Here is a 12,309-nt window from a genome sequence, read left to right as displayed (position 1 = left end):
CAAAATGTGGGACTGCCTGCTCCTTTGGGGCACCAGCAATTTGGGAGTCATTAAGGTATTTGTGCTTAAGACAGTGATTTTTAAAGTCACTGCAGGCACCGGGGGTTGCAGGAACTCTTTCTGCCATTTATTGTGCATTCTTGAGTACCCTTGTCTCACCCTCTCAGAAATAAAACTCATCTCCGGCAAAGGAAGTGCTTGCTCCAGATTTGTCTATCTTTCCCCAAATCGCAAATTTTCAACACATGTAAATTACAACTTAGCTCCCAGTACCCCACTAAAAATATTGCTCTCATCCGTTTCTTTTTGCCTTTGTCCCCACTCCCCCCACTTCACTCTTAAGTGTTCAATTCCACATTCGCCCCTGGTGCAGCTGAGAAGCAAGGAGAGACAGTGGTCGACCTCATCCCAAAACATGTGCACTTTCTGAGGCTGCTCACTGGAACACATTGTCTCCAGACAGTACAGAGCTGGGTGCTGGGGCTTCTGCGTCGTCTCTAGAATTCACTGAAAACAGATTGCCTGAGACACCCCTCCTTCCCCCAACAAGCAACAACTCTGTCTCTCTCTCTCAGTCTTCCCCCACCCCTTCATTTTTTTTTCTCCTTTTTTTTTTTTTTTTTAAGCAATGCTTTGTTGTGCTAAAACTAGTTGGACGAGTTAGGGTGTTGCTGCTGCTCCGGAGGCCCTGGCCAATGGAACCCGATCCACCCCGCTGTGCGTAAGCGCGCAATTAAGGATTTAACCAAGGCTGTGCTGCGCTTCAGCCAGCAGTCAGCCAGCCGGAGACAGAGCCTCCGCGACTCCCAGCCTCCTCCTCGCCGCCGCCGCCGCCTCTCCTCCTCCTCCTCTTCCTCCTCCTCCCTCGCTCCTACAGCCATGTCAGCTTAGACCGGAGCAGCCCCACAGCCAATTCGGGCCGCCGCCGCCGCCGCCAGCGAGCGATGACAGGAGTGTTTGACAGAAGGGTCCCCAGCATCCGATCCGGCGACTTCCAAGCCCCGTTCCAGACGGCCGCAGCCATGCACCACCCGTCTCAGGAATCGCCAACTTTGCCCGAGTCGTCGGCTACCGATTCCGACTACTACAGCGCCCCGGGGGGAGCCCCGCACGGCTACTGCTCTCCTACCTCGGCTTCCTACGGCAAGGCGCTCAATCCTTACCAGTACCAGTACCACGGCGTGACCGGCTCCGCCGGCAGCTACCCCGCCAAAGCTTACGCCGATTACGGCTACGCCAGCCCCTACCACCAGTACGGCGGCGCCTACAACCGCGTTCCGAGCGCCGCCAGCCAGCCAGGTACCGGGAGTGGGGGTGGGAGTCAGGATTCGGGAGGAGGGAGATGCGGTGGGAATTGGGGGAGCCGCGCTATCCACTGCAATGGGGGAGCACCCGGCGGAAGGGAGTGGGGGCCGGGACTTTACAAACGGGAGAGATTCCCCCTCCAGCATTTTAGAGACTCAGCAGAAGCAGCCTGCGGGGAGTGTTCGGACTAGCGTCTCTTCTTTTCGGCCCCTTCAGGCGACCGCTCAGTCGCTGGATTCCCAGCTTGCCCGGAGAGCAAGCCAGCTAAACTGGAAAGGGGGTAGGGAGAAGGCTATTTGTTGGATTTGGGGGGGGGGGGGGGTAGGCAAGCTCGGTCGGTGGGAGTCGGGATGCACGGCTGCCTCAAAGACTCCGTAGGGAACAGCCTGGGAGTAGCTGCGAGCCAGCGTGGTGTGGGTGCCCGGAGCACGCGGGGCAGGGTGGGGGCCCGCGAGCCCTAGCCCGCCAGAGGAAGAGCGCGCCGAAAGCCCTGCGGTTTATCCAAGGCATTTCCAAAAACAAAAAGCCATTTAAAGGTGGAGGAGGTTTGCTGAAGGGTCACGTTATTGGAGCAATATTTTTTTTTCTCCATTGGGTGCCTAAAATTTGTTTCTCCTTCCCATCTCCTTTTTCAAGGCGTCTCCTTTTTCATCTGCCTTGAAACTTAGTTCGAGAGTTTGAGGGTTAGTGAGTTTGGGCGGTAAGAGAGGTATGAGGTCTCCTTGGAGAGGTTTTGCTGGTCAGGTTTGATCTCTTCCCACCAGCACATTAATAATCCTGCTAATATTAGCATCCCCTGCTCTGGCAGAATGGAGACCACAGTCCTCATCCTCCACCCTTCCTTTCCCAGGAGCTCGGCGCTCGCGCGCACACACACACGCACACACACACACACACACACCCCAAGGAGAGGGTCTCCGCCCCTTTCAGAGATGGGCACTTTTGATAAGAAGGTACTTTTGTGAAAGGGGACTTGTGGCCCCAGGGCACGTTTGGAAAACATGCGTTCGGCGAGTCTTTCCGCCCCCCCCCCAACCCCGCCCCAGTCTATACTACCAAGTCTGCTAAATTCGTCCTGATCTGCCGCCCCTTTCCTACGAAAACAACCCACTGCAGATTCTTTTTCAAATTGTAACTCTTGATAAACTTTACAAGATTGCCGGAGTGGGTGGGTGGGTGGGTGGATGGGGGCGGGAGGAGGAGAAGTGGGGTGTCTTCGTTCCTTTCAGTGGCTCTGTGCTTCGTGCATACATGAAAGATTTTTTTTTTCCTTTTGGCCAAGAACTTATTAAGTCTATTTGTAAAAGAAACCAGACACATCTGTGCCCTCGCAGATCTGCAGGGAGATTATGGGGGCTGCATAATCGACCCTCTGTCTGCGGCGGCTCGGACCGCTTGCCTCTGAATTGAAGGAGCAGTTTGCTTGTGGGTCTTTGAACTTTGGAGACCTCGGTTAGCGTCTTCCCTGCCCATGCGTCTGGCCTCTGCGGGCGCCCGAACAGACGCTGACATAAGGGGGACCACGGCCCGGGCTTCCTCGCTTGAATCCCCGGGAGAGACGGGCCCAGAACTCACCCCAGAGCCGTCGGTGAACACAAGGTGGGATTGAAAACGAATCCGGGTGAAGCAAGAACCGCTGCAAGGGCTAAATCCCGGACGCCGAGAGGGGAGTTTTGCTGTGCCAGACGCTCTGCAAAAACCCAGGAGAACCTGAATAAACAGAGAAGGGAATTAATCAGGCTACCTGGCCTTTTCCATGATTGGGGGGGGGGGGTCCTCCCGTGAAGTAAAGGTGGTGATATGGAGGAAAGAGAGTGAAGGCTGCGTGCTAAGAATTTCAAGGACTGTATTCGCAAGTTCTGCAAAAGGGCCATTGTCTGCCAACGAGTTCTAACCGGGTCTGTTTTGATTATTTAGAGAAAGAAGTGGCCGAGCCCGAGGTGAGGATGGTGAACGGCAAACCAAAGAAAGTTCGTAAACCCAGGACTATTTATTCCAGCTTTCAGCTGGCCGCGTTACAGAGAAGGTTTCAGAAGACTCAGTACCTCGCCCTGCCCGAACGCGCCGAGCTGGCCGCCTCGCTGGGACTGACGCAAACACAGGTAAATCCAGCCGCGGCCTGGGCCAGAGCCCCGCCTGGGCTGCAAGCCCGGCTGGACCGCGCGGTTCGGTCCCGGCGGGCTGGAGCCGACTCATCAGGGTCCGCGAGAAACTCAGACAGACAGACACTGACCCCGCGCCCTCCCCTCTAGAAGTCAGGCCGGGCGCCGTCGCCGTGCGTGGTGGGGACGGCAGCGAGACGTCGTTCATCCCCAGAAGCAGCCCCCGCCCTTCGAGGTTACGGGGGCCGAGGGGCCAGTTCCCTAGATTGGGAACAAGGGGAGGGTTGTCTCGAGGACACCCTCGCAGCTTTAAGAAACTGCCTAGTGCTCCGCACAATGCAGAGCAGCTGGGGTGAGCAGGGCCCGGTCCCCGCGCGGGGGTCTCAGGCCGCGCGCTGGGGGCCGGAAGCAGAGGGTCACGCCCTGCGCCTGCGGCCGGTCCGAGGTGGGGGGCGCTGTGGCTCGGGGAAGTCTGCCCTGGAGGGTCCCCTTCACTCCCACCGCAACCCCACGGTGGCCTACGGAATAGAGAATGTCCTCGAAGCCGAGCAGGAGTGAGAGGAAAAGGAGGCGGTCGGGCAACCGGGAGACCACTCCTTGGTCCCCCTCCTACCTCGCGAGGACGCGCCCCTGGCGCACGGCGCTCAGGCGGTTGTTTTGGAGACGTTCGTGGCGCCGCATTGCGTGCGTCCCGCGCTGGGTTACACGTGCGCGCTCGCCGGCGCGGACACTCGCTCCCCCTCCCCCGGCCCCAACCAAAGACCGAAGCCTTGCCCCAGCGGCGGCCCTTCTGGGACCCATGATCCAGGCTGTGCCCCCGGGTCCAGCCCCTTGACCATAGGCCGCCAGCTGCGGGGGGACACCAGGGTCCGGCCTCCTGGGGGCCGAATTAAGCCCCAGGTCGCCGCCCTGGGGGAGGCGCGCGGGCAAGCACCTGAGCGTCCCGGTAACGTGTGCCTTTGTTCCCCTCCCCCCCACCCAGGTGAAAATCTGGTTTCAGAACAAAAGATCCAAGATCAAGAAGATCATGAAAAACGGGGAGATGCCCCCGGAGCATAGCCCCAGCTCCAGCGACCCTATGGCGTGTAACTCGCCGCAGTCTCCAGCGGTGTGGGAGCCCCAGGGCTCGTCCCGCTCGCTCAGCCACCACCCTCATGCCCACCCTCCGACCTCCAACCAGTCCCCCGCGTCCAGCTACCTGGAGAACTCGGCTTCCTGGTACCCGAGCGCAGCCAGCTCAATCAATTCCCACCTGCCGCCGCCCGGCTCCTTACAGCACCCGCTGGCGCTGGCCTCCGGGACACTCTATTAGACCAGCCGCTTTCTCTAGCTCTCTTTTTTGGGACTACTGTGTTTTTGCTGTTTTAGAAAATCAACCTTTTTTTAAAAAAAGGAATTCATATGGGAAAGTTTGGAAAAAAACGGAAACAAAAAAATTCATGTGTAAAGCTTTTTTTTTTTTTGCATGTAAGTTATTGCATTTCAAAGGACCCGTCCCCCCTTTTTTTACAGACGAACATTTTTGCGCAACTGTGGACACTATCAATGGTGCCTTGAAATCTATGACCTCAACTTTTCAAAAGACTTTTTTCAATGTTATTTTAACCATGTAAATAAGTGTAGATAGAAGAATTAAGCTGTATATTCTGGATAAATAAAATTATTTCGACCATGAAAGCAAAATGTTTCTAAAAGATACTCCATATGCCCCCCTTACAATGGGCTAGTGATGTTTTGTGCAGGCTATTAAAGGAAGACAAACTGTAGAGATCCAACAAGGCAAAAGGAAAACAGAAAGTGGGGATGCATGGATACAGAACTGTAGATGTGTGTATGCTGGATGCTGTACTTTATATGTCTATATACGTATGTGGCCTGTTTAGAGTACTGCCATATAATATATATTAAGGTGATTTTTGGCCTAACCACAAAAACGTTTAGATAATTTTAAGTTTAACCCCAAATTGTTTCAGGTAGAAAGTAATGCTGAAAATCTAAATACAGCCCTCCCTCTCTGTGTGTGAGTAAGAAAGAAGCAGAAATCCCTCAATAACCACTCTGAATTCTAAGCTCAAAGCAATTATGGTGGAGACTGCCCCCCCCACCTCCATCAGCCTCTGTGTATTGCCAGAGCAATTAGACAAATTACACTCCCTTCAAAGGGAGCTTCCAGAGATGAGAAAATGAAAAAAAGAAAAAGAAAATTCCCCTATTACATTTTTTAAAAAAGCTGAAATCTTTTGCAGTGTGGCAAATGGTAGTGCCTTGGACTCCCTAATGTATGATTATAAATTTATCTGAGCTCTTTCACAAGAGGAAAGGATCACGGGACTTGAAAACAATGATGGACCTAAATCAGTCGGCCAGGCAGGGCATGTGGGGGGGAGGGCGGGAGGTGGTAATGGGGGGCGGGGGTTGGGGGGGGGTTTCTTTCGGCCAGGAAAGGGAATTGTGAGGTGGAGGAAAGGAGGAAAGCATTGTGGCCCCATGTTGATTTTCCTTCGTGTGAGATAGATAATACTCCAAACATAAGTTTATTTCCTTCATCCTCTTTACCACTGGTTTTTTTCAGGAAGGAGCACTCCCCGCTTTGCTTTTACATAAAACAGTGGCAAAGCAGCTTCCAATCGGTGGGAAGTTGAATCTGTTTGCAGGGATTTCTCTTTTGTGAAGGCTTCTCCGGGGCGGAGAGGATGGACGTGCAGCAACCCTGGCCTCTGTCCGGTCCTTCTCCCCGCACCTCTGCACAGAGACGTCAGCAGTGTGACCACAGAGAGCCACGGCTCGGGTCTAGAGTTGCGCTCTCAGGCCAGAACTCTAGGTGTCTTTTTCTGACTGTCCCTTAGTCCGCCTGATTCTGTTTCCTTGGGACACCAAGGGAAATCATTTGTTGGAAATTACAAGCTGCATGAGTTATATTTTACAGCTAGGAAGTCAGCAGTAATAAATTTGACAAAAGAGTCTTCTTGGGGGTGGGGAGTGGAGATTAGAACGTAAAAAATTACATCCTGTCATCTGAGGATTTCTGAGAAGGTTTTTCCAGGGCTGGGAGACTAGACCTGAAAAGGCACGCTGTGTGCCCGGAGGGGAATTTACCTGTGTGTTCTTTCGCCTCTTTCTCTCTTTCCTCTGCTCGTCTCCTTCCTTCTCTTCCCCTTCCCTTTCTAACCTGCCAGTTTGGAAAGGCCTAGAGGGGGGGTTCGAAGGTTTGCGTGTCTTGAAGGGACACCCTGCCTGGCTCCAAGGTGGCTCGTGGGCCGTGGCCAGGGCTGTGGACCACCCCCTCCTCGCCCACCCCCAAAGCGGTTCCCTTTTCGAAGTTGCCTCCGCCTTCGATACCCTCCAGCTCGTCTTTCTTGGAAGAAGGTCCGGGTGGTCACGCGCCTGGGGGAAAGCCGTGCGGAGCCCACTTTGTTTTCTGGGTTGGCAGAGAATAGAAGGATGAGGGAAAAGGTAGAGGGCTCTGTTTCCTGCTTTTCATTCTTGGCTTGTAAGACTTTCCGGAGTTTCCATTACACCGAAAGCCAGCGTTTTCTATCCGGCGGATCCGGCTGGGAGAAATCCCGCGCCCGGGCGCGGCTGTCGAGTGCCAACTTCCCCCAGCGCGGGCGCCCCTCGCCACCCCGGGGTGCGTGCTCGGGGAGGTTGGAGGGGGTGGACCCGCTGGTGGCCGGAGTGGGCAAGCATGTGCCTGGAGCACACTCTTTATTTTTCTACACGTGGAGAGGGCAGATATTTTTCCAGGCGTCCCCCATCATCTCCCCTTCTCCTTTCCTGGCCTTGAAAAGGGGATCCCTTCACTACCACCACCGCCCCCCCTCGTCCGTCGTGGTCAAGCAGAGGCAAGGGCGAGTTCGGACTCTTCCCGGAAAGAAGAGGGAAGCTCTTCTTTACTGACCACCCCGCCACCCCCAGCCCTGACACTGCTTGCCGTTGAGCACATCGGAGCCTCGCTGCGATGCGGGCGGGCGGAGCGCTGCGCGGAGACTTGGTTTCAGGATTCCTTCCCTTGTGCTAACCTCACTTCTTCCACTCGCAATGGCCTCTTCTCTCGCGCGGTTTTTTTTTTTTAAACTTGGTCTAGGAGTCGTGGACAAAAATATTCTGGCAAACCAGTCTGCAGCGGGTTTTCCCTGGCACCGCGGGGATTCTCCCTGGGGAATTTAACTCCCTGCAGTCCTGCGCCCAAGGATATAAAAATAACAGATCCTCAGCAAAGACTAAAAATATCCGTGTGATGTTCCCTTTCCTCCCACCCTCCCGCCTTCCCTCCATTGTTTATTCCTATATCTAATGTAAACGGGTACCACTCCCCGCCGGCATGGTCCCCTAATGCCCGACCCCACTCTCCTGACCTCTGCCTGCCCCTTCCGGTCTCCACCTGCCTAACTGTCAATCTACTGCTCCCGAGATGTCAAGCTCACCCCCATATTTCACTTTCTTTCCCGTGGGCTTCTTCACCGCGCCCCCGTACTCCCAAGCCCCTGTCCCCATCTTCAGACCTCCTCACAAAGCCCGGGAGGCTGAGGGCATGCTGCTGGCACGGCTGTATGACTCTGGTGCCCCGTCCTCCTCCGGGACCCTCCTGTAAAAGATGAGATAAATTGGCCTTTGTTTGAGGCTCGTGTTGGGCTAGGCGGATTTCTGCCCTCTTCCCCCCCTTTTTCCTGGCGGCCACCTCCTTGTGGAACAGGGGGCGGCCGGGGGAGCTGAGAGAAGCCGCATTCCTGTGGGTGCCAGGCGGCTCCAGTGCTGAGCCGCAGGGCCTAAGACACACACACAGGAACCCGCAGGCCTCGTTGCCCTTGATCTCGCTCGCTCACTCGCCCTCCCGGTGGGGCACCCACCCGAGAGCCCGTCCACCCACACTCGGATCCACCCAGGTCTCGGCCTCGGGCAGCAGCGTGTTGACCTGCACACCAACACACGCACACACCCCCTTCCGACGACAGAGGCGCAGGCCAGGCCAGGCCAGGCTCTCCCCGCCCATGCCCATCCTCTCTCTCCCGCCCCTTCTCCCACAATCCCAGACGCGCCGGCTGGCCTCCTTTGGCTTCTTTGATCCCACCGGACGCCCCACGGCTCGCGGCGTCCCGGCCGCGCCGTCCTGGGAGTCGCCCACAGCGCGCCAAGGCCGGGCGGCGCTCGCCTCCTTGCAGCGCGCCCTGCAGCTTCCTCTGGCCTTGACACCGTTCGGTCTCCGGAGCTCTCCAGCCCGGAGCGCGAGGGACGTCTCCTGGAACCCTGCCCCTTGCCCCTCTCCTGCCCCCTCCCCAGCCCTTCTTTTATTCGAAGAGAGGGACCTTTAGGGCGACCCAACCACCACCCCCTCCCCGCCCCATCCCGCAACCCCCGGGATGGCGCGCCTCCCCCTGGCCACTGGGATGTCTCCAACCCGGAGCGCTCCAGCCCTCCCCGGAGGCACGCCCTGAGGGCAGACGCCCTCCGGCACCTCTGGGAAGCGCGCCACGCCGGCGGATCCGCCTGCGGTCACCCCTGTCCTCCGCCCAGAAGCACCCCCTCCCACAGCAGCTGGGCGGAGGCTTCAGCCTCGGGGGAGGTTGGGGAGGGGGCGCTGCGGCTTGCTCCCGCCCTCCGCGCTCTCCCAGGTTGCCTGCGAGTGTTGCACACTGTACGTGGTTTTTTCAGAGTCACAGCGAACTCTGGGCCTCGAAAACAGCCCCAATAGCGGTAGCACATGTGGGATTGGCTAAATATTTTTCTACGCAGTCCGGTCTCCCACCCCCGCCCCATCCGTTTTCTTTTGCATCTGACAAGCTTTCGGTTCCCCGGTGGTACGGGGCAGAAAGTACACGGAGTGTCGACTGCGGAGGGGCGGGGGGCGGGGGGGGAGACTTCCCTTTCAATCATCCAGGCTTGTCGGCTGTAATGTAATAACCTGTTTTATAGGTCGAGCTCTAACCGTAAAGATAGGAACCGAGGGAATGTACATGAATCTCTCTTTAAAAGAGAAGAGAGTCCCGATTTGCAGCAATTAAGTGTTTTTGCTCTTTTGTTCGCTGGGACTTCGTATTTACTTCTGCTTTATGGGGACCCGAAGGAGTCTCTGCCAAAAGAGCACGTATTTTTGAGTCTGTTCCACATCCTAAACCAAAATTTATATAAAATCGTGAAATACCACACATTACGACCTTTCGCCACAGGAAGGGGAAAATAGTGGCTTCTTAACATCATTACACACACACACACACACACACACACACACACACACACACTAAGTTTCAGTAAGAATTCTCTGTCAAACCACCACGCACAGTCTAGTGTTTTGTTTTGTTTTGTTTTTTAAGAAGCAGGTGAAGGTGAAAGGCGGTAAACAGTCCAAGCTACGATTTATTTTAAAGTTTTTTTTTTTTTTCCTTGCAAAGGCGAGAAGACAGAATTCTGCCCCTGGAAGCTCGTTGTCATTCAAGGACTATTTCTGCTGTTTGCCATTTGCAAGGTGGGAGAAGAGGGCGGGGCAAGAGGCAGGATATGGACTCAACTTTCATCTGTAAGCAGGGGTCACTAAACAGGGGACATTTCATTATTGCCCTTAAATTCACGGGAGCTAAGGAAGCCTGCTTGCCACCCCCGCAGGGTGGCCCTGGCTGGGTAGCTCCAGGGTTTGCTAGGTGGTGGGAGGAGAATCATCACACATTGTCCTAGAGGCTGGAAAAGATGCCCAGGAAATTCTCAATTCTCATGGTGGGAAAAATGAGCTACTGGTAGTGTACCAGATTTAGGTCCCCCTGACCAGGACCTCCCCACCAGGAACCAGAGCTGGAATCCAGAAGTTTCAGCCTGGGCAGGGTTTACCTTCCAGAAGGCAGCAGCTGGAACCCAGGGTCTGCTTTCACTATGGAGCCAGCACAGTGTTCCAGTGTCTCTCCAGGCTCTCTTGCTATAATTCTCCAACTCCCTCTCTCCTCTGTCCCTCCACAGTTTAAGGAGACTGACCTTGCTCTTTAGCAACCATATCTGGGGGCAGGGACAGTCCTTTATCAAAAACACCAGACTTTCTGGAATACAGAAAGAAGTACATCAGTGACGGTAGCAAAAGAAGCAGCTGGACTGGTTGACATGAGAAGGGGTGGGTTAATTAATAAAAGTTAATGATAGGATTAAAGCCAATAGCCAGCCAAGGTGAGTAGAGGAGAGGGCTTCCCATCCGGCTTTATTTAATTAGCAGCAATTAATACATTTTCTGCTGATATCCTTTAGGACTCTCAATGACTTGTTCTCAGTGAAAGAGAATGGAGATGAAGCTCAGGAACACTTACAAACACCCAGGGCATTTTGCTCTGATGACAAGAGAGATTGAAAATTCATTTAAGAAAATGTTCATAAACAAATGACAGGCACTTTCTGAGGCTGCCTTGGTGGAAACAATGATGAAACTGACAAATGTTCTTTGCTTGGGGGAGGGGCACCTTTTTTTTTTTAAAGGACGATAATGCTTTAGGAGAGAGAGGGGGGAAAGACAGGTTTAAAAAGAAAGAAAGAAAAAGAATTATTTCAGACACTAGGCAGCGGCAGATGTAGAAGCCCTTGCAAACACATCAGCCCTCCACATATTGAAGATTTGGACACGTAATGCTTCAGACCACTGATTTGCTATTTTCTTAATTCCCGCTCTTCTTTTTCCATATGAATCAAACAGTCTTTTGTCCTTCAGGGTTTGATTTGATCGCTACTGTTCACATTTCACTTTTGTATTTTCCTCTTCCTATACCATTACTCATTGAGTGCCCTGTGAAATTACAATCGTACATTTTCAACTCAGCAACCCATTTGCAGTACAAAAATAGGGTCTAAATAATGGCTGAATTAGCCCTACTGGACAGTTTCAGATGTAACACTCTGTAATAATTATATTGCAGGCTGGATTAGGATGCTATTATCATAATCTGGACGTTTACAATTATCTGTAATTTGCAAAGATGCGCCAGGTCTTGATTACAGCAGTTTTTTTTTTTTGTATCACGCTAACCATCACTAAACAGTGACAGTAATAACAGCTAATTTTGCTGGCAATATAAGAGGTGCTGGGGTGTGCAAACAATTTCACACCTGGATGTGCTCACTCAACCAAGAATATAGAGAAAGCGCTTCTGCCCTGAGACTCAGAAAAATATTCTCCTCTGCTTCTGTTCAGTATAGATTTCTAGACCCTGATCATTGCTTAAGAGGGATTCACTGGGGGTAAGTTTTTATTTCTTGCATACTACAAGACACAGCTCATATTTCTATTCTCACACAAAGCTGTATGTATTGCGGTTGTGATTTGTTACGGACTGCAACTTTGCTCTAGAGATGGTTTTCATTTCTGACCTTTTATTCCACTTTAACAGTAAAAGGGTTGTGGTTCTGGTGAGTACAATGACTTGGGTGAGAACGGGATCCTTAAGAAGTCAGTCTGTCTCTCTGGCTTTCTGTGCTGTTGCTATTTGGTGCAGCTTGTGACTGGAAGCTGGGACGTGCACCAGGTTTCTGTAAGGTGTGAAGGGAAGTCTGCTAGAGGTTCCAGGCTGAAAGAGACTTTGAAACATTGTTACTCAAAACGAGTCCTAGACAAATCCATGGAGGTCTTACACGTGGTGATGGTTTTAAGTTTGGGGGCATTGAGTGTGCAAACGGAGGGACAAATGCCCCTTTAGCATCACAGGTATGTGGACATTAGCAACGGCAGGTGTAGTCTGAATCTTTCCGACTTTATAGCCCCTTTGACGCCTTCCTGTATTGGGGAGAAAGTTTCCGGAATAACTGGCCTCCAAAACCACTTGAGGGCTGCTTTCCAGTGTCTTTGCCTTAAGCTGGGGGCGGGGGAGGGGGGAAGGCGTGGGATGCTGACCCGGAGAGCTGTGGCCTGAGAGGCCCCAATGCCGAGACCTTGGGATTGGAG

The 12,309-nt window shown here is 53.5% G+C and overlaps 2 protein-coding genes across 2 annotated transcripts; one reads left to right on the top strand and one right to left on the bottom strand.

The window, feature by feature from the left end:
• Positions 1 to 655: 655 nt before the first annotated feature.
• Positions 656 to 5,090, top strand: DLX5 (distal-less homeobox 5). The gene is made up of 3 exons (XM_043462660.1): positions 656 to 1,299; positions 3,223 to 3,407; positions 4,390 to 5,090. The coding sequence occupies exons 1-3, from the start codon at positions 945 to 947 to the stop codon at positions 4,717 to 4,719; spliced, it is 870 nt and encodes a 289-aa protein (XP_043318595.1). The 5' UTR covers positions 656 to 944; the 3' UTR covers positions 4,720 to 5,090.
• Positions 5,091 to 5,833: 743 nt separating this feature from the next.
• On the bottom strand, positions 5,834 to 9,107 carry LOC122438929. Its single transcript, XM_043464240.1, has 6 exons — positions 8,902 to 9,107; positions 8,476 to 8,689; positions 7,832 to 7,992; positions 7,339 to 7,487; positions 6,718 to 6,825; positions 5,834 to 6,149 (listed from the first exon to the last, which is right to left on the bottom strand). The coding sequence occupies exons 1-6, from the start codon at positions 9,105 to 9,107 to the stop codon at positions 6,004 to 6,006; spliced, it is 984 nt and encodes a 327-aa protein (XP_043320175.1). The 3' UTR covers positions 5,834 to 6,003.
• Positions 9,108 to 12,309: the final 3,202 nt, after the last annotated feature.

The sequence above is a fragment of the Cervus canadensis genome, chromosome 3 (genome assembly GCF_019320065.1).
Source record: "Cervus canadensis isolate Bull #8, Minnesota chromosome 3, ASM1932006v1, whole genome shotgun sequence".
In the NCBI taxonomy this organism is placed as follows: Eukaryota; Metazoa; Chordata; class Mammalia; order Artiodactyla; family Cervidae; genus Cervus; species Cervus canadensis.
The sequence above is the reverse complement of the archived record's forward strand: the minus strand, read 5'-3'. Positions and strand labels throughout refer to the sequence as shown.